At 40.3% G+C, this 19,157-nt stretch overlaps 1 protein-coding gene and 1 long non-coding RNA gene across 3 annotated transcripts in view; both read right to left on the bottom strand.

Moving 5' to 3' along the window:
- Window positions 1-19,157, bottom strand: part of LOC146524008 (uncharacterized) — a 192,248-nt gene that overhangs the window by 87,768 nt on the left and 85,323 nt on the right. The gene's annotated exons all lie outside the window — the stretch shown is intronic.
- Window positions 1,172-17,954, bottom strand: maea (macrophage erythroblast attacher, E3 ubiquitin ligase). Of its 2 annotated transcripts, none has more exons than XM_085176585.1 (9): window positions 17,820-17,954; window positions 13,764-13,946; window positions 11,985-12,188; window positions 6,766-6,888; window positions 6,028-6,104; window positions 5,810-5,918; window positions 3,029-3,162; window positions 2,683-2,878; window positions 1,172-2,550 (listed from the first exon to the last, which is right to left on the bottom strand). In XM_085176585.1, exons 1-9 carry the CDS (start codon window positions 17,886-17,888, stop codon window positions 2,455-2,457), a joined length of 1,191 nt encoding a protein of 396 aa, XP_085032711.1. In that variant the 5' UTR covers window positions 17,889-17,954; the 3' UTR covers window positions 1,172-2,454. The 2 variants fall into 2 exon arrangements, with proteins under 2 accessions (XP_085032711.1, XP_085032718.1); XM_085176592.1 differs by lacking the exon at window positions 17,820-17,954 and adding an exon at window positions 16,811-17,809.

Raw genomic sequence — 19,157 nt, forward strand, 5'->3', positions numbered from 1 at the left:
CTCTTTTCCATCTCTCCGAAATATGGTATTGGAAGATTTGCTAATTAAATTACAATTTTTATATTTGGTTTTATCTACGGAAGAGGATTAGGGCCACTGGAAAAAGTGGGCACGTCTTTTTTCTTCTTCTTTTTCAGAATTCTGAGATTGAATTCTGACTTTTTTCTCAGAAATCTGGAAAAGAAGAAGAAAAAAAGACGTGCTCACTTTTTTCCCCAGCAGTCCTAATCTTCTTCCGTATTTATCAAGGTAAGAAAGGCTGTAAAAACTGAAGAGGCTCTCAACTAGTGTGTGAAATTGTAGCAGACATTATTTTTCACTAATTTACATGTTAAACAGCAAATGAGAAAAATACTGGATTAATCTGGAGAAGAAAACCTTGTCAGTGGCTGATGTGTTTTCTGCAGAAGTTGCAGGTTTCGGTTGTTAGATACAGCAATAACAGATAAGCCAATTATCCTGCCTATTTTTCTCCTTATCTTTCCTGCCACGATCTCCATGTAAGTGATCAAACACAAAGAAAAGGCCAATTCCCCTCCCTCGAATCCCGACGTCCTCGGGCTATGGCGATGTAGTTTCAGGTGAAAGACACTTGATTTAATTATGTGCAGAGAATAACCACACCCACCAACAGTTTATGGTGATGCAGATTTCAGAGCAGACAAGAGCAAAGCAGACGGCAAACAAAGAAACACGAAAATCAAAGTTTACTGAAACCTTTATGAGGCATATTGCTCATGAAACAATCCCCATTTCTACTCTACCAACACAAACACACACAGGACAGTCTGTGTCTGCACAGATACAGCTCCAAACTATAGATGGACACAAACGAGGTGACTCGTGGTTTGCTGATAAAACAACAGATGGAAGAAAGGACCGACCACAAAACTGATTATGTTAACCTGCATTTTCTGATTATTCTGGGTGTTCAGGCTTGATTTTCAGGTCCTTCTCCATAATATTTTATATCCCAGTCCTTCTATAGTATGTTTGAAAGCCATAAAGGTTGAACGTGACTCCTCTCCTCCTCCTGTCTTTGTAAGGAAAGACAAAGTCTTTACCTTCAGTAAAGGCATGTGAATGAATATTAAATGAAATGGTCTTTTAAAGCCTGTAATAATGGTGCTGCAAACAGCTTCAACATAGAGTACAAGACTGGTAACGCATCGCCATTGTCCTTCTCTTTATTATCGAGGCTTCACTGGGAAAATAGTTATGAAATTCAGACTGTAGGCAACGTCCAGTTGACTAAAAATCACCCAGAATGTCTTTTTTTTTAAAGGCAAAATTTCAAACAAACTGAAATAAAGTGTCAACACCAAACCTGTCACACCAAAAATGGGAAGACTGTTTTTTGTGTTTTTCATCTGGAAGCTAAAAACATCAGAGATGGTTTTCTTGTCTGAAAATTTAGTACATTTCTTTACGGGAGCAAGTACCGCTAAATTTATATTACTGTCTGTGAAACTACGAGCTTCTCCAGATATGAGAAATTATAGGCAAAAAACGCTCGACTTGAGGATATTGAAGGCTACATCAGGTTTTAAACACCCGAGAAAACACTCAAATTTACACAGCAATCTGTGCAGATGGCAAATATTTTGTTTTTTAAAATGACATTTCTCTAAAACTCCTGAATTTATAAATGAAGATCAACTCCTACCTAATATTTACATTAAAACTGAAGCCTTTTGTAGCCAAAAACATCCTCCAGTTTCAATCGTGAGGGAGATAAATGTAATTAATCCAGTTAGGTAGTTTAAAGGAAGCATTTAAAAATATTCCCTAACAACCAACATAAACATGGCTATAAGACAAACGATGCAGACAGCATGCACCACAGGAGGAGATGTGACTAGGAAGCCATGTCTGTTCACAAAAAAGGCTCAAATCTTGTGTTAATGGTTAAAGCAGCGACTTAACACATTTCTGCCACATTATTATTTCAGTAACAAACAACATTTGTAAAAGGAAAAAAGTCAAAAGTAACCTCAACAGGATTTTATTTGTTGTAGTAAAATCAAACATCTATCTAGCAGTTTTTCCACTCTTCAGTCTTTTTCTCTACTCTCTAATCTTCAGTGTGAAGGCCTGTAAGATAATGACAATGCTGATAGTCCATGTGCTTGAATGGATCAGATTAAACAACTTCTAGCCACATCTAAAACAGAGTCTTAAAGGAGAGGAGCCCAGTTTGTCAGATAAAATGGAGGGGGTGGGGGGGGCACGGGGTCTGGATGGGCTAACTTGAGCTGATCATGTAGAGGAACTGGATGGGATGGGTTGGGGTGGTGGAGTCTCCACGGACAAACCCGTTGTGGGTTTTGTCTGTGGGAGGAAGAAGGGCACTGGATCACAGCTCCACGGGTGGCTCCGAGCAGGCCGGGTCACAGGTGATGGGCGACGGGCCGTATCTGATGTGGTCGATACTCAGAAGCGTCATCCGAGCAATCACATGATGTACACTTTCTCCGCCTGAGAGAAGTTGAAGACTTCTTTGGTTCTGGGACACACCACTTTGTCATCTTGGCGAATGGACAGAAGAGACTGGAAGAGATAATAATGAAATATCAACGAGTGTTTTATGAAACTTTATCATCAAGTCTGCATTTTAAATTGCTTCAACATGGATGGAAGCACCTTTACACAGTCCCAGCTGGCATCGTGCAGTTTACTCACATTGTAGCCGTAAACATATCCATTAGGCAGCATCATGGGAGGGTTGTTTTCATTCATGACCTCTCCAGAGATTTTACAGACTAGTCTGGAATTGGCGCAGTGGGCCATGGGTAGAGGCTGAGCCAACTTGTTAAGAGATTTACTGCACACTGGGCAGTCTGGGTTTTTAGAGGTGCCATCCTCCTTGTAGCACTGACTGGTTTGGAAATGGGAGTTAAGGATTAATGCAGTTTAGGGAATAGCACACAGAATAGACCCTCCTTAGAACAAAAAACACTATCCATCTTCATAGAGCTTAAGAAGTTGAAATGACAGGGTTAAGAGGAACCACACACAGGAAGGATACGGTGTCTTGATGGCAGACAGACCAGCCTGCAGGGTGATGGTGAAGACAGAGTTGTTTCCCAGCTGATGCAGTCTGTAATTGTCATATCGGAACTGCTGGATCAGCATCTTCCAGCGGGCTGGATCCAACAGATCCTGATAGATCAGAAAGAAAAAGAGACAATAAAAGGAAAATTAATAAATAAATAATCAAGTTTTTAAAATCCATTATCAGAAATTTGGCACAGGGGGCTTTTATAATTTGTACAATATAAAAAAAGTCTGAATTAAACAAAAAGGTCTACTTTTGTGTATAAAAGGCATACATTTGTCTTTGGTCTGCTCATGGTGAAATCAGCTTAAAACACAACTGAAGCTACATTTGAAGGAGCGTCAATGTGGGTTAAACAGGAGACGATGCTGAGTTTTGTTTACAACAAACAGATCACAACTCATCATTGTTTGTATTTAGTTTCACAGTTCTGTTTATTTATGATGTGCATCTATTTTATTCTCCTAGTTCAGTCTCTAACCAGTCCACATTTTCCAACATATAGGTTAGCCAGGTTACTGCTGTGCCAGCCCAGCCAGCAGGTAGAGAAACATGAGGGAGAAGGATCATGAGATGGTCCAACCTTCATGTATCATGTGTAGAGTGACAACTTGTGAACTGAATAACGAACTTAAAGCTCAACTCTTCAGTGTGACACTATAATCATTAGTTCATGTGCTGCTAATGGTTCGAAACGATTTTTCAGACCACAAGTCCTGCGAGTCAGAACAGCTCATTATACAATGAAGTACATTTAACTGCCTACTGGTAAAGATCAAAACAACACTGCTGGTAGTTACACCATTAATTTTTAATTTTTTAAACTAGTACCCGCTTTAGATCGTCTGCTTTGATAGACATCGACTTTGTTTGGTTTTGTTTAAAACATGAAGAGAATTAACACTTAATAACTAAAAGCAAAAGCCTAAAACAAAACTGGAAGCCAGCTAAAAAGAAATAAACACACAAACCAAAAAAGGAACATTTTTTAAAAACAAAAGGCTATTCCACACCTTTGCCTGTTTAAAGCTTGAGTCAAATTCCCCTGATTTGAATTCATCATCATAGGTGATCAATCTTGGAAGTCCAAGTTATTTTCCCAATTTTCAAAGTAAATATCATTATTGAATTTGAACCCTGCTTTTCGTTCAGATAGCCTCTGTCTCACCAACACATGTTTGGACTTGGTATTTGAATGCAGAGGGTTCAGTATCTTTCTACGGAGCAACATAATTAGCATCAGACCAATAAGCAAGTTGATGTTGTTGAGCTGCATGGGAATATTCTGGACCCCCTGATGCTTGTCTTCACACACACCAATCTTAACACATCCTCAGTCATCAAACAACCCTACCCCCCCCACGTCCTCCAGCTGGGGGGCACCCTGTCTGGTTAGCAATGTTGGGACACCACAGGGTGCACCTCAGACTTCACGTATAAAACGAAATTTATGTTCGAGCAGAGGTTTGTTGTCCTCTCCATTCCAGGAGAGCAAAGTTAAAACATACAAAGAGCTGAAATTTCAATGTTTAAAACAATGAAACGTGTCCACTGCAGCCACTGTCTGAGCTTTTTGTGTTGTATTTTTTGTGGCTCAACAAATTGATTCACAAGGCTGGAACATCATTGACCATATTCTGGGGGGGGGGCATAAGATTCCACACATATTCATCACATTTATCTTCTTGGAGCAGTTTCTAAGCTACTTTTATAGCAACAATAACAATAATAGCAACACTATTACACCTTTTTACTTCCTCCAGAGTCTATTACAGTAATGCTCTCTTTTCTGGACCAACTAAAAAAAGACAAAAAAGAAGCCCCACTGAAAGTCTTAGATTCTGACTTGGTCTTTAATCAGCGATGTTGATTTCAAGTGAATTGTGATTAACGATTTTCCCAAGAACAGCTGAGACTGTAGGCTGTAATCCTATCAGTAATGTAACTGAGTTGTCTAAATTAATTACAGTTTAATCCTTTTTAATTACCCCTGGCAGTATTTTTATTGAGCATGATTATATTTATGATTACTTTTATTGTGATCATAAGTAATCATGACATTGAGGAAAAACACTATGATAATAATGAAAGCTACTAAGCTCTCCCTTTAATAGCATACTGGCAGGGAAGAGAGGCTGTTTCTGTAACTCTGGCACAAGCAGCTGGCACAAACACTACACTGGCTTGCCTAAAAGCGAAAGAAAAAGAGCCAAAGGCTTTTTGAGAAAAAGCCCTGGTGACAGTGCGCCATAGTACGATTCAGAGGACGTTGGAGTGGAAAATTAAAAATAGCAGTGTCACTGAAAGCCTGTACAAAAAGGGAATTGAGCTTTTTGTAAAAGACAACGGAGGCCCTCTGGTGGCTGGTCTGTGTCTATAGCGCTTTGTCTTTACTTCAAACACACAACAAGTCCAGGTGGTTTGTTCACAGCTCTGCCCAAAGTGGTACCAATATTTCCATGAGGACAGACCCATGGAGTTTAAAGTTTTTCTCAAAATATTCCCAAGTGTTTTTTTTTCTTCTTAACACAGAGCAAGAGATTTTCAACATAGCATTTTAAACATATCAGTTTTCTTTAGAAAACATAAATCATCTATATTTGAACACAGAAACAAAACAAAAATGACCTGATGAATTATCAGCCTGACTGAAAATCTGACCTTTTATTGAGCCAAAGCACAAACTATTGCTGTGTGATGACTTCTGATCAAATAAAATGATATCCTTGTAGACATTCACACTAATGTTACCTTGTATGGAGAGATGTGTGTATCTGATGGAAAGGCCAGCATGCCCATCACCTGCCGAACCTCATCCAACTGTCCACCTTCTGCTTGGCTGAAGTGCTTTCTAGCATGTCTAATACACACAGAGAGACTCACAATCTCAGTAACGCAACTGCAAATGTGAAAATACACGAGTAAAAGGCTTCAGGTGAAAAAATTATTTGTGTGTGTGTTTTAAGTACCGCACTGCATCCATGCGCTTGTTTTGTCTGATGAGCTCAATGAACTCCTGGATTCTCAGACTGAACTCAAGACAACTCTGCCAGAGAAAGGAAAGATGGAAGAGGAGGCATCGAGTTTAAAAAAAATGTGGCAACCCCCCCCCATGGTTAATTAATAATGTCCATGGAAATCGAGACAGAACAAACAGCAAAATGATCTGTTAATATTTTACCATCTAAATGGACTGAGCAGGGAAATAATCCACATGTGTTACCAACTGGAACTATGGTTTTTCTGATTTACATATTGCCCAACTGGCAAGAAGCTAAACTAAACCAAATTTTACTAATGTTCTCAGGAGAAAGAAAAACAAAGACACGTCCATATAAATAATTAACAGCCAACAAGTCAGATTATTGACTCCCGTCTGAACTCTACTGAGGACTCAGACCCTGTCTAATAAAATCATCTTAGGATTAAAATGGGAACTTGCTGGGATTCTCAGCAGAGCGCAAGCTACATGAAAAGCAATCAAGACTTAATTTTTTGCATCAAAAACCGGTTACACTGCTGACTGTTGTTTATTAGAGCCAAAACTATGCAATGTAAAAAACTGATAGCAGGTTTTTTTTCAAGGGTTCATTGGTATCAAAGCTGGTATTAAAAGCCAGATCAGATGCTAAGATAGTTCTTCAGTGTGTTCTTACTTCCCTGCTATATATAATAACAATGCCTTGAAACATCATTAATTATTCTACCTTCATCTTGCGGAGGCGGGACTTGTTGTCATGGCACCAGGCCAGGCAAGTGGCTGTCTCCTGCCTCTCCAGAGACTCCTCCACCTCCTTAGCTGTGAGGAACATCTCAATGTTCACCAGATCCTAAAAACACGAGACAGAAAAACAGAAAAATACAGGTTATTTCTGTTTGTGAACGAGAAGATTTTTCTTTAACTAACAAGCTGACAAACAGCTATGAGGGTATTAATTTAAAGAAGAACAGATCTATTAAAGTCTGATCTTCGCTACACATTTTTCATGAAGTCAATCGTAGCTTAAACAAAAGAAAACTCTGAGGACGTCAGAAACAAGGACGTGAAGCTCATTAGGTTGGTTATTGAGTACTCTCTATAGAGGCTGACAGACATTGTAAAAAAAGAAAGAAAGAGAGAAATTCAAGACCATTGTTACCCTCCCTGGGAATACCTGACTAACAAATATTCCTCAGAGAGCAAAATGTGTAATAGTACCCGAGGTGACCCCGGGTAACGTGCTTCTCATAAACTAAAGGCCTCTCACACTGGCTAACGCTGGGCTCACACTGTGCGATTTTTGGCCCATTTTGAGCCGATTTTTGAGTCGTGTGACCGTTTTGGCGATCGGCCCGATTTTGGCCTTCATCGTGCGTCGTGTATTTCACCCAATCTACTTGTTCATAAACGTGACAATTTGCAGTGTTTTGAAAGGAGCATTGCAAAAAAATTGGCATTTAAAGGAAGATACAAACAATCAATTGTTACACAGTGAAAACACAAATAAAAATAACCATAATGAGTTATTACATTTGACCGTAAACAAACGTAATAATAGGATGATTCTTTTTTTTTTTCAATTTTCCACAAGTCTCAAAGTGCAAAGCAGCCTGAACAATCCTTGACGCTGCACCTGAAACCAGGGGTGTCTGCGTGGGTTAACGAGAAGCGATTAACACCTCACGACCAGCTTCCGATCATCAATCGCTCGGTCCGTCGTGAGGGTGTCACCGCAGCTTCTCACACTGCGCGTGCGCAAACACAAATGTCAGCGAAAAAGACGGAGCAGCACGGCAGTGCAGCGTGTGATCTGGACACAAGCGATGGAGGCACAACTTGTGGAACTTTGGAAAGCTCATCCGAGCCTTTTCCATGTGGCCTCACAAAATTATCACGACCACAACAACCGTGAAAATAGTTGGATGGACATTGCTGCTCAATCACAGCTGCCTGATCATGTTTTTCATTAGCAATTTAGCAAAGTTGATGGTGGTGGTGTGCGTGTCTGTGTGAATGAAAGACAGAGAGGGAGAGTGAGCGACAGAATTTCTGTTATAACCTTTTTATGGACGCATAGTGTGAGCACTCAGGTCGCATCAGAGCATCGGGCCGTATAGTGTGAGACCTGCAAACCTCTAACCCCTGCGAGTCAATCGTGCAGTTTGAGCAGAAGCTGAATAACGCGACTGAAAAAAAATCTCACAGTGTGAGCCCAGCTTAACGCTCATGATTTTGAGCCCACCATCAGCAGAACACTGAACAACAGTGTTATCCATGTCACAGTTGAATGGAGAATGCCACTGCTCTTCCAAAAGAACACAGCTGCTCATCTGCTGTTTGTTAGAGAAAAGACACTGGAACCTTTTGGTGTAAATCATAAGCACTACATTTGAAGAAATAAAAAGACAGCATTCAGCATCTGAATCTCATCCCATCTGAAACACACTGTACTGTTAGAGTCATGGTTTGCAGGCCTTGTCTGCCGGTCCTTAGTGGGGCGATTCATTTGAATTATACTACAAAATTCTAAAATGTCAGGATGTGTCTGTAAAAAAAGAAAACTGGGTCGTGCAGCAAGACAGCAATGCTCAGCACATGTCATTCTACAAAAGAAGGATTAAAAAGAGTAAAGGGAATGTTTTGCAACATGTGCTGAGAAAATCCAATACAAATGCTCTGAAAGGACCTGAAGCAAGCAGTTCAAAACGATGAAGCCACTCAGAAGTTCTGTATCCAGCTGGGAGCCATTTAAGTCCCAGACAAAAATCACACAAATCTTAGATGATTAAAAAAAATATTATAAATATTAAAAAAAATGTTCTGAAACAGTATCTCGAGGACAAAAAACTGTAAAATAAGTGAGAGGAAAGGTTTTAGAGACAGGCATGGATGGGGACTTCCTGTCCTGTATAGTAATCACTAATTACAACTAGTTTGGTGATATGGTTTTTAAAATACTGTGTAGATTTCATGCATTGGCTCATGAAATCACACCATTCATAGCAAAGTGATGTCTGTGCTTCAGTATTCAAGTAGTTGTTCTTCCAGCAGAAACTGTGATTGTGTGGGCTGCATTCACCTGAATTTTGCAGAAAAAGAGAAGCACTGTAACGCTTTTGGTGTGTTTGGGCAGGGCATGTTTGTAAATAGACAGTTTTAACTGACAGCACAATTTATTTCCATGTTTTTCAGTAGTATTATCCACAGACAAACTTCACAGTGTTCGTTTAAAACACTGCATTTACTCTTTTAGTGATTCCACATTACAGAAACAGGACTCTAAGGCTACGTTCACACTGCAGGTCTTGATGCTCAATTCAGATGTTTTGATCAAATCCGATTTTTTTGTCTGCTCGTTCACACTACAAATAAAATGCGACAGCAAACGCGCTCTAGTGTGAACGCTCAAAACGGCCAAAAGAAGACGTCACACACGACGCGCTCTTTTTAGACCCAGAGCAACAGTATTGTTTGACTGATGACCTTAATATAAAGACTTCGGACTTTACGTTTCCCAATTTTTGCTTTAAGTTATTTTGTTATTGACATAATAATGTAAATAACCTAATAATGATCCTTATTGCTGTTTTAGAGGAGCGGTGCTTCAAAGGATAGTTGCAGATTTCTGTCAGAATCTGCAGATTATACAGTACAAATAAAATGTTCACGTTTCTCCAACGTTGTCTTCCCAGCAGTTTCACCGGATGGCCAGGAAGCGTTCACAATGTCTTCTCCTGTGCTGATAATTGGCGTCTGTCTTGTGTCAGTGACATAAAAGATGGATTTAATGTGACTTGACCGTTCAAACAGCAGTCGCTTTCTAAAACATCGGATATGTATCGGATTCAGTACCACATACGAAAGTGACCCAGATCAGATTTGAAAATATCGGATTTGTGCCGTTCACACTGTCACACCATGATCGGATATGGGTCGCAAAAAAGTTGGATTTGATGCGCTTTCGCCTGCAGTGTGAACGCAGCCTAATGCAGGCTCCCTTATGGCCATTTGGCTTGTTCTCTCATTAAAACTACCCCTATTTTAGATTTCCTATCAACAAATAAATCAATATCGCTGCAGATACAATTAAATATGAGTTCCCATTATCACTGCTCTTCCTGTTGGATAAACAAACCAATGTTTATCCATTATTAATGTAAAACCACATTCCTACTTAGGTGTCTCTACATGTTGTAGCTGTTTGTTATGAACAGAGGGCAGTGGGGAAAGTCGTCTTGTTCGTGTACGCGCTGTTGTTGGTCTTTTTGGTTTACCTTCAACTGCAAGTCTAAATCATAACAAAGACCTTTTCATGGTGTAAAGAAAGAGAGTGTTAAGAACAATGAAAGCTGTCCAGTGTAGCCACAGTCTGTACTTCAAGCTGCTGCTGAAGTCCACTCTTGCTCCCTTTAACTCTACCTTTGCCTATCATCAGCACCGTAGTGCCACATGCAGCTGTTGTTTTGAATGACCATATGCAAGGACGTGTGCAAAGACAGAACATCCATAATCCTTCACTCTCAATAGCCAAAAGCCACAGAAACACAAGGACAGTACAATGAATTCTGCTTTAAGAGTCAGGGCTGTATTCACTAAATCTCCTAACAGCCAAGGAGCAGATGGTGATCCAGCAGGGATCTGCCACAGATCTGAAGAGGGCCTGCCACTGACCAACCAGCTGGTCTGTATCAGCAAAATCCTTCTTGGAGTTAAACACTCTGTATATAAGGAACTGGTTAAAAGTCCTTTAACCCTTTAAGACCTACCATAGAACCAAGTCCGCCAGAGCTTATATTATATTTTTACATGCTGTGGAGCCATTTCTGGGAGCATTTCAAGTTGATATACATCAATACAACCATTATAGCCCAGATTTTAATAATATGTCTGCATTAAGTGCACAGTAATTACATAAATTGCAAAAAAGTGCAATAAACTACAAAAAAAATTAAAATCGTTTTTGTTTTTTTAACATATATTTCTAGTTAGAGAAATTTAAGAGGCTTATCCCTCAAAACTGTAAATACAAAAAAGTTGCACAAAATAGTTTCCCACCACAGGAAATTTATTTTGAGTGTCTTCATAGTTTTATTTTTGAAATACACCAATTTTTATATACTGCAGGAAAAACGAAAATAAATATTATAGTGCAGATTTGCAAAAAAGCAGCATATGCATCAAAATAAACTATTTCCAGCAGTGCAATATGAGTCCTAAGCATCCCAGAAACAACACAGAAAGTCATAAAGTCAAACATAACTTATAAAAACACCAGTATAGGCTCATAAGGCCCTGATGGTAAAAAACTACATTTCCGCAAAATGACGTCACTTCCGGTTTCGGGCAGGTCATGGCGGACATGTGATAGTTCACGCTGATGGACGTAGAAAGTGTTACAAACAGCTGATCGGATCTGCAAAGCGTGTTTCTGGAATATTATGGTTTTGTTGCTGCAAGCGCTTTTTATGCAGTTTTTGCAAAGCTATATGTGGAAGGAAACTGTGACCGAGGACAAGCTGATGGCATAAGATGTAAGTACAACTCCTCCGGTTTCATATGCAGAAAAAATTATTGCGCTAGCTCACGTGGTTGCAGAGCTACAAGGATTTAAAAATAGTTACGCAAAACAGAGTGTGCCCGCTCTGACCGGCTTTAAAGGGTTAAACTGATGTGCAGAACGATAAGTTCTGAAGTATTCAAGTTCAGAAGTTAAGTTGCAATTACTCCTGCACTACATACTGACAGTAAAGGTTAATACCTTTTCCCCTTGCAGATACATAATACTGGATCAAACCCTCAGTGAATAAATGTAAATCATAGAACAATTTCTTTAATTAGGTTCTCTTTTAAAAAAAAATATATTTCAGGTCATATTTATGAAGAAATACAGAAAAGCCAAAACCTTTGCCTCTTTCTGTACATGAACTGTAGGAGCCCTGTAATTACCTCTATACCGCTCTGTCTGGCCAGTTTCACAGCTGTGTTGTAGTAGCCACAGCGCAGCAGATGCTCCACCATCATGCGGTCCATCCGTTTCTTCTTCCACAGGTTAACTGAAGCTGGCTGGTCGCTGCTGTGCTCCTTTAAGTGCTCGATGCGACGCTTACACAGCTTGGCACTCTCGTCTTCTGCTTGAATGGACTCTGCAGCCTGGGACACAAACACAATCACGAGAGCTACAAAGTGCTTCCTGTTAATTGTTTCTCTAAGAAGGATAATTAAAATGAATTATGTTTATGACATGTAGCATGGTTGACTTTAGAACAGGAACAAACCCTGAACACTGAAACCAAGAAGTCAGAAACCTCGAACGCTGCTCAAGTTTTGTTGGAACAAACAGACACGGCAGGATGTAAATTATGGATCACAACCACAAAGGAGTAATTTCTTTCCACTGTTACAAGCAGTAAGGACTCAGTGATCGTTCAGCACATAATTACAATCCTGCTCGCTTTTCAGCACATCTTGTACTTTTAGAGTAACTTTAAAAAGAAACAAATATAAAATTGTATAACACCAATTTAGATAAGCTTTGTTTTCCTGGTAGAAATGGAACAAAGCAAGTTTTATTTGTGACTTCTCAGATTTCAGATGCCAAATCAGTGCAGTGTCTAATATGACATAATCTGATACACAATTAAAGTACCCCCCCTTCACCCGCCCAAAATGAACCTTTTGTATCTGCTGAGAATGTCGACATAAAAGTAAAATTTTTATTTTTTTAAAAAGCAAAAGTGTGATTTGACAGCTCAACACACGAGCCACCCTTGGAGCATTCCTTGGCAAACACATGCAACCCACCTAATGAGGTGCTTTTGCTAAAACAGTGATTACTGTGGTTTTCCATGGTCGGCTCTACGTGAAGCAAGATTTTATTTGTAAAGAAGATAATACATGTGATGTATAGATGTATAACAGCTTTTCTACTCCAGGTTAACAAGATGTACGTGGTTGGTTCTGCTTTACCTCGTCACACTATTTTACATGTTAGGCAAAATGATGGTGTGCAGAGGGGTTCGAGTAACTTAGAAAGGCCCACAGAGCATGACCAAAATTTAGCTGCACGATTGAAGTACCTCTTTTAAGGCATGCACTTTATCTCTTTACAAAAAGCATCAAGTTATTTCTTCCCTCAATCGCGTTCAAACAGCTGCCAAGTAAATTTGAGATTTCTCTGGCCTTCTGGAAACCGTTTTCTCTCTTTCCAGAAGCGAGATTTTAAATAATGCCAGAAACATTTTAAAACACAGGCCTGTAAGTGTAGCAATGACAACATACACAGGGATGACTATTATGATAAAACTATATACAGCTGCACAGTTGCACTTGAAAGCCATCTTCCTGTTGGGCCTGATTATCTCTGTAACTGCCTTTTTGTATAAAAGCAGTGCTTCAGACTGCTTCCAGAGAAAAGGCTAAAGTTGAAACTGATAGACCCTCTATTGTGTGGTCAGCTTCAGTGGAACAGACAACAAGCAGAGAGTCAGCGACATCAGAGATTTACTCTGTTAGGGATGAAAAGAACATGTGCAAAGCTATGCATGTTCATAAAATCAAGTGTTATCATAAAAGGAGGCGGAAAATATCGACTTTTATGCCTTCAAAAACATGACGTTCAAGAGCTGCAAACTCCCTCACTAAAACCAAAAGGAAACTTGGCACTCTTACCAGTCTGGAAGGACTTGACTGTTACACTTGGAAAATGTGTATGCCTGTATCTCTTACCTTCCTCTTCAGGGCACTGAGTTTCTCCACCACTCCATCCAGCAGGGACACCACCGAGTCAACCACGGGGAAGCTGCTGAGCGTTTTCTCCAGCTCTGCAACTACCATTGTGACGTGACTCGTCTCCCTGTCGATGTTCTTCTGAGCCGCTCTAAAGCGTTTGTTCAGAGTCTCGTATGGCACCTGTAGACATCATAAATGTTCTATTTCAGACATTCATTCAAGGGGATTAATGCATCTTAGTGTAATTTTATAAGCTACAATTATAGCTCAATATGTGAATTACCTCAAGACAATATGGTAGAAATCTGTTTAAATACTAAAGCTTTACTTTTTCTTATCCTTGATACAGAACAATTGGCCAACATTATCCTTAATCTGAGATGTTCTGTTCTCTAATTTATGCCGTTTCATCTGGAATGAAGAACAAAAACATGATGCTAAACTCCTGCTTAAACATTTCCTAATACTTAAACTGAAAAACTGCCAGCAGATTTCTGTAAAAATGTTACTTTCTCCGTCAGTTCACTTTAAATACAACTTCCATATAAATTTATGGTCATTCAATTTTAGAACAGCAAGTAAGCTGTCACAACAGATTCAAGAACTTCATCCAGACCACAAAGAGAAGGGGGGAAAACACCATTTCCCCTCACCAGTTGGCACACACTGGAGCGCAGCCAGAGTCTGTAAACTTCTTCTGAAAACTCAGCTTGAAAAAGCTAAAAAAGCATTCGAAACCACATCCTTTTCAGAGAAACCTGCTTTGTTAAATTATGTACTGATTTTCTTGGCACAACAATAAAAGTACTTAACTAGTTTCATGTGATTCTTGATATTCCCTCTGCTGACATGCCGGATCAACAAAAGAAGTGCTTTGACCGATTGAAAGGAGCGTTTCTTTTAATTCAGAGCCAAGTTTATGTCACAGATTACTAAGATGGCGAGGAAGGAATCGGGGGGGGGACAAACTGGAAAATGCAGCACCAAATGCAAAGCCCAAATGGGCCGCATTTCTCAGATAGCTTACTTTCCCACATATTGGTACATACTCCAAAAAATTATTGGATGTCCTTTTTTCGTATTACACTAACAGCTCCCATCAGAATATAACAGAGATTAAACATCACCTTTATGTCAGCCTCCACTCCCTAATATCTTTCAGTGATGACTTCATTAGAGTCAGGATTCGCCACAGACAAAGTTTATACTTACTTATTGACCAGCAAATATTCTGGTTAAATGGTAAATGGCCTGTATTTGTATAGCGCTTTACTTGGTCCTAAGGACCCCAAAGCCCAAAGCGCTTTACACTGTACACAATCATTCACCCATTCACACACTGGTGATGGCAGCTACATTGCAGCCACAGCCACCCTGGGGCGCACTGACAGAGGCGAGGCTGCCAGACACTGGCGCCACCGGGCCCTCTGACCACCACCAGTAGGCAACGGGTGAAGTGTTGGAGGACACAACGACCGAGACTGTCGGAACCGGGGCTCGAACCGGCAACCTTCCGATTACAAGACGAACTCCCAACTCTTGAGCCACGATCGCCCCGATCAACAAATAACTACCGGTACTCATAACTTAAATTTTTCAACACAGAAGATGATGATTTTAGCAAGATGTAAGGAAGAGCCGAGGTATATTTATAACGTAGGTAAAAGGTTTTTCCTGGCTCAGAGAGGGTCATTAGAGAGCTTTGCATTACGTCAAAGTCATTTCAATATGTCTGTGTTACATTTTTAATATAAATCTGTTAATTGTCCTGCTGTTATTGGCCTGCTGACAGACACAAATGTGTAGTCTCCTCAATTCACAACACTTATTGAACATTTCAATGTTTTTGATTTTGTTCTGGGGAAAAACACATGCAGCAGGCTTTGGTAACATAGTAATACGGTAGCTAAATGGTAGATTAACTCTAATGAACTTTTACAAAACTCTGTGCTCATTTTTTAAAAAGCTGCTTGAAAATGATTACATATTTTTCTGTGGCAGATTCATCCTCATGGCAATTCAAACAGACTCAGATAACTCTGATTTTTTATAAACAACTTTTTCTGTAGATGGTCATGTCAATGGCATACCAGCTGGCACAGACTGTGCTAACCCAGGTTTTCCTTGGCTCAAAAAGAAGGCTTTGAGGGTGGTGACCACACATGGAAGCACACATTCTCCTTTATAATTTAGCCATAAAGTCTTTTACTTGTTAACAGCTTTTCAGATACATTTTTATAAAATAAATAAATAACACATATTCTTAAATAATCCATAAGGCCCATGTCTGCAAAAAATTTTTAGCTGCATGTTGGGAAAACTGAAATATCCCCTTTCTGAATTTGACTGGCTACTAGATGTTATAACATTGCTGAGATTAGTAACCCCTTTATGATACGACCTTGATTTAGTCAGGAGTGAACATGTAATTCAGCCATGAACACAAAGCAGACTGTTATCACAGTAAAAGCCATACAGTATATGAGTATGGTGGTTATCATTCATAATTGTTTTAAGTGAATCCTTGGAAGAGACAACAGGAAGCCCATTTCAAACAGCAAACATTACATATTAATAACAATCACAGTAATAATCAATACAAGGCTCAAGTGATTTAATTATCATTTTGACTGCATTTTGCTCTCAACATTTGAATACCTTTGTGTCTTAATTGTGAGATCTTTATATATGCTCAGTAATGTAGAAATACAGATCAGATTAGAACCTTCTTCAGTTTCTGGGACAGGCATTATTACAATGATAAAATCCTGCTCAATACAGCTCCAAATGTAATCAACACTGCTGTCCTGCAGCTGTAGACTCCCATTTGATGCCAATTACAACCATCACTCCTGTCTTAAAATGGTGCCCATCATCTCACTGCAGCATCCAACCATAGCAGCCAGAGACATCCCCAAACCAAAGCCATGCATGCTCAGCACAGAGGCATTTTAACATCAGCTGCAGCAGGAAATGCCTCCATCCATCATGCAACATTACACAATTCGTTACCACACAAAAGCAGTAAATGCGCCGGTACTCACAGCCCTGCTGTCTTTATATGACGACGCTCTCCTGATCACAGGAAGCAGCCCGGACCTGTCTTTTAGCAGCGGTGTCGCAGCAGCAGCGTTATGTGGAATGGAGGAAAACCGTGCGTGTGTGCGGCGGCGGCAGGCTGTGATTTCTCTCACTGGCCATTTTGAAGTACAGAGAGGCAGCAGCAGCAATCTGATGACACTGCGCTAACTCACAGTGCTGCTTCTCCGCCTGACAGCACCTGGTTAGTGGATCTTCCTACTCCCCCGAAAGCTTTAAACCCACCGATCTCCGAACCAGCCCGGATTTCGCTTGCTTTGACGTTATGAATTGGGCAGGCTGCTCGTTAAACACGACAAATACTGGTTTTAAGTGCCGTAGCTAAGCTAACGGCCGAGTTAGCAGGCCAATCACGTTTGCATGTCACTTCTCTGACTGGGGGCGAGTAACCATGCTGCTTCCATATAAACTGTAACCCTTAAACCTCCTATCCCAGTGTCTTTTTTAAATGTCCAGGTCAGCGCAGGAGACAAGCTGTACACTCGCACACATACACTACACAAAAAAGCATGCTTCCCACAAGCCAGCCATCTTTAAGGTGATGCACCGTTAGGTAGGTGGTAGGTACTTAGGTGAGCTCACGAGCCATGGTTAAAAGGATAATCAGGCCAAACCCAACAAAAAGTCAAGCTATCAGCTTTTGGGCCTCTGACGGACTCAGAGTCCATAATAAAAAGAATTAACCCAGCAGGAAGCTAACCAACTAACCCCCAGCTTATATCATTTAGGGGACCACTCATATTTTTACATCCGCTCACAAAAACAAGCACTTTACGGACCCTAGGTGCCTGGCTAAGCTAATTCAGCTAGCGTTAGCCTCCCTGACGAGTTCACTCGCTATCTAATGAACGACTAATTCCGATTTTTTTACAAGCGGCACAGCACGCATTGCGTATCTTTGCAACAGCAGACTCATTGGGCTATCAATATACACCATTTTGCGTTTGTGTTTACCTTCAGGGTGGGATATTCTTGGACTTTGAGAGCCATGGACAGTTGAGATGCTGTCTCCTGCACCGCCATCTTGGTTTTGTGGTTTTCTTGTGGTTGTTTGTGTTTTTTTTCTATCAGCTCAGAATGGGCTCAGCGCTCACTATCGCCATCTGGTGGAACGGTGTAAGTACTGACTCTGAAGACGTTCAGGATTCAGCACTTACTATGCCAGTGGTTCCCAAACTTTTTTTGCTGGGCCCCCCTTGTTTTACAAGAAAAATGTTCGCGCCCCCCCCTCGCGCGCGCGCGCGCGCACGCAAGAACACGTCCTCCAAAGGCAGAGGCGTCACGGTGTAATTATTTTACATGTAGTTGTTTTTTTTTCCTGTGTAATAATATTTAACATTGCTATCAATACATTTTTCAAAAAATCCCTCTGCAAAATGGGTTCAAAAACATAAACAACTGTTGGATGCTGTTTGTCCGTGATTTGAACCGGGGGAACAAATTGTGGCAGGATCAGCCTGATATTATTTGTATCCCACTGTAACTTTACTGTATAAAGAGCTAGCATCTCCAAAATGTCAGGAGTAGTTAGTCATTACAACAAGTGTTTGTGAACTACAAATCAAGAATGTGGGATACTGTTTGTCCGTGATTTAAACAGCCCAGCGCTGCTCCCGACGAAGGGAAAACCAACCCTGCAGGGAGACCTACCTCGGCACTTGTGCAGGTAAAACCAAAGGGAAGATATGCTTCACCATATTTTCTAGTCTTTGGCTTAGAATGAAGTTGGTTTGGAAACATATTCAGCTATGCTTCATCTCCTGCTTTGCGTTTGTGTGGGCTCCCCGTGCTAGCAGTGTCCAAGCGTTGTTTTGTTTTTGTTTTTTTCCCTTTTCATGCCGCGCCCCCCCTGCAATGGCTCTGCGCCCCCCCTAGGGGGCGGGCCCCACACTTTGGGAACGTCTGTACTATGCAAACATAACGAAATGACGTTACCTTGTGCACAACATTTACACACAGCACAACACGCACGGACGTACATACACAAACAGTAGGAGGAAAATAAATAAAAAATAAATAGGATAATAGAAAAGTATTTATTCCTTACAGTTATTTGCTTGCATTCCTAAACATAAACGTTTTTGTAGTTTGATTAATTCCTCACTTTTCAGAGAAGTCCAGTGTGTTGCCTCAAACTTGGGTATAGAACATTATTTTGGTGAGTATTTCTGTCTGTCTAAGTAAAAAACGATGTAAACAGTAAGGACATAAGACATTTAAACAGGTGCAACTTCCACCAATACTTTCAGATTTGCAACTCTGAGAAATGAAATGGGAAAAAAAAAGACTAAT

The sequence above is a fragment of the Neolamprologus multifasciatus genome, chromosome 2 (assembly GCF_963576455.1).
Source record: "Neolamprologus multifasciatus chromosome 2, fNeoMul1.2, whole genome shotgun sequence".
NCBI lineage: Eukaryota > Metazoa > Chordata > Actinopteri > Cichliformes > Cichlidae > Neolamprologus > Neolamprologus multifasciatus.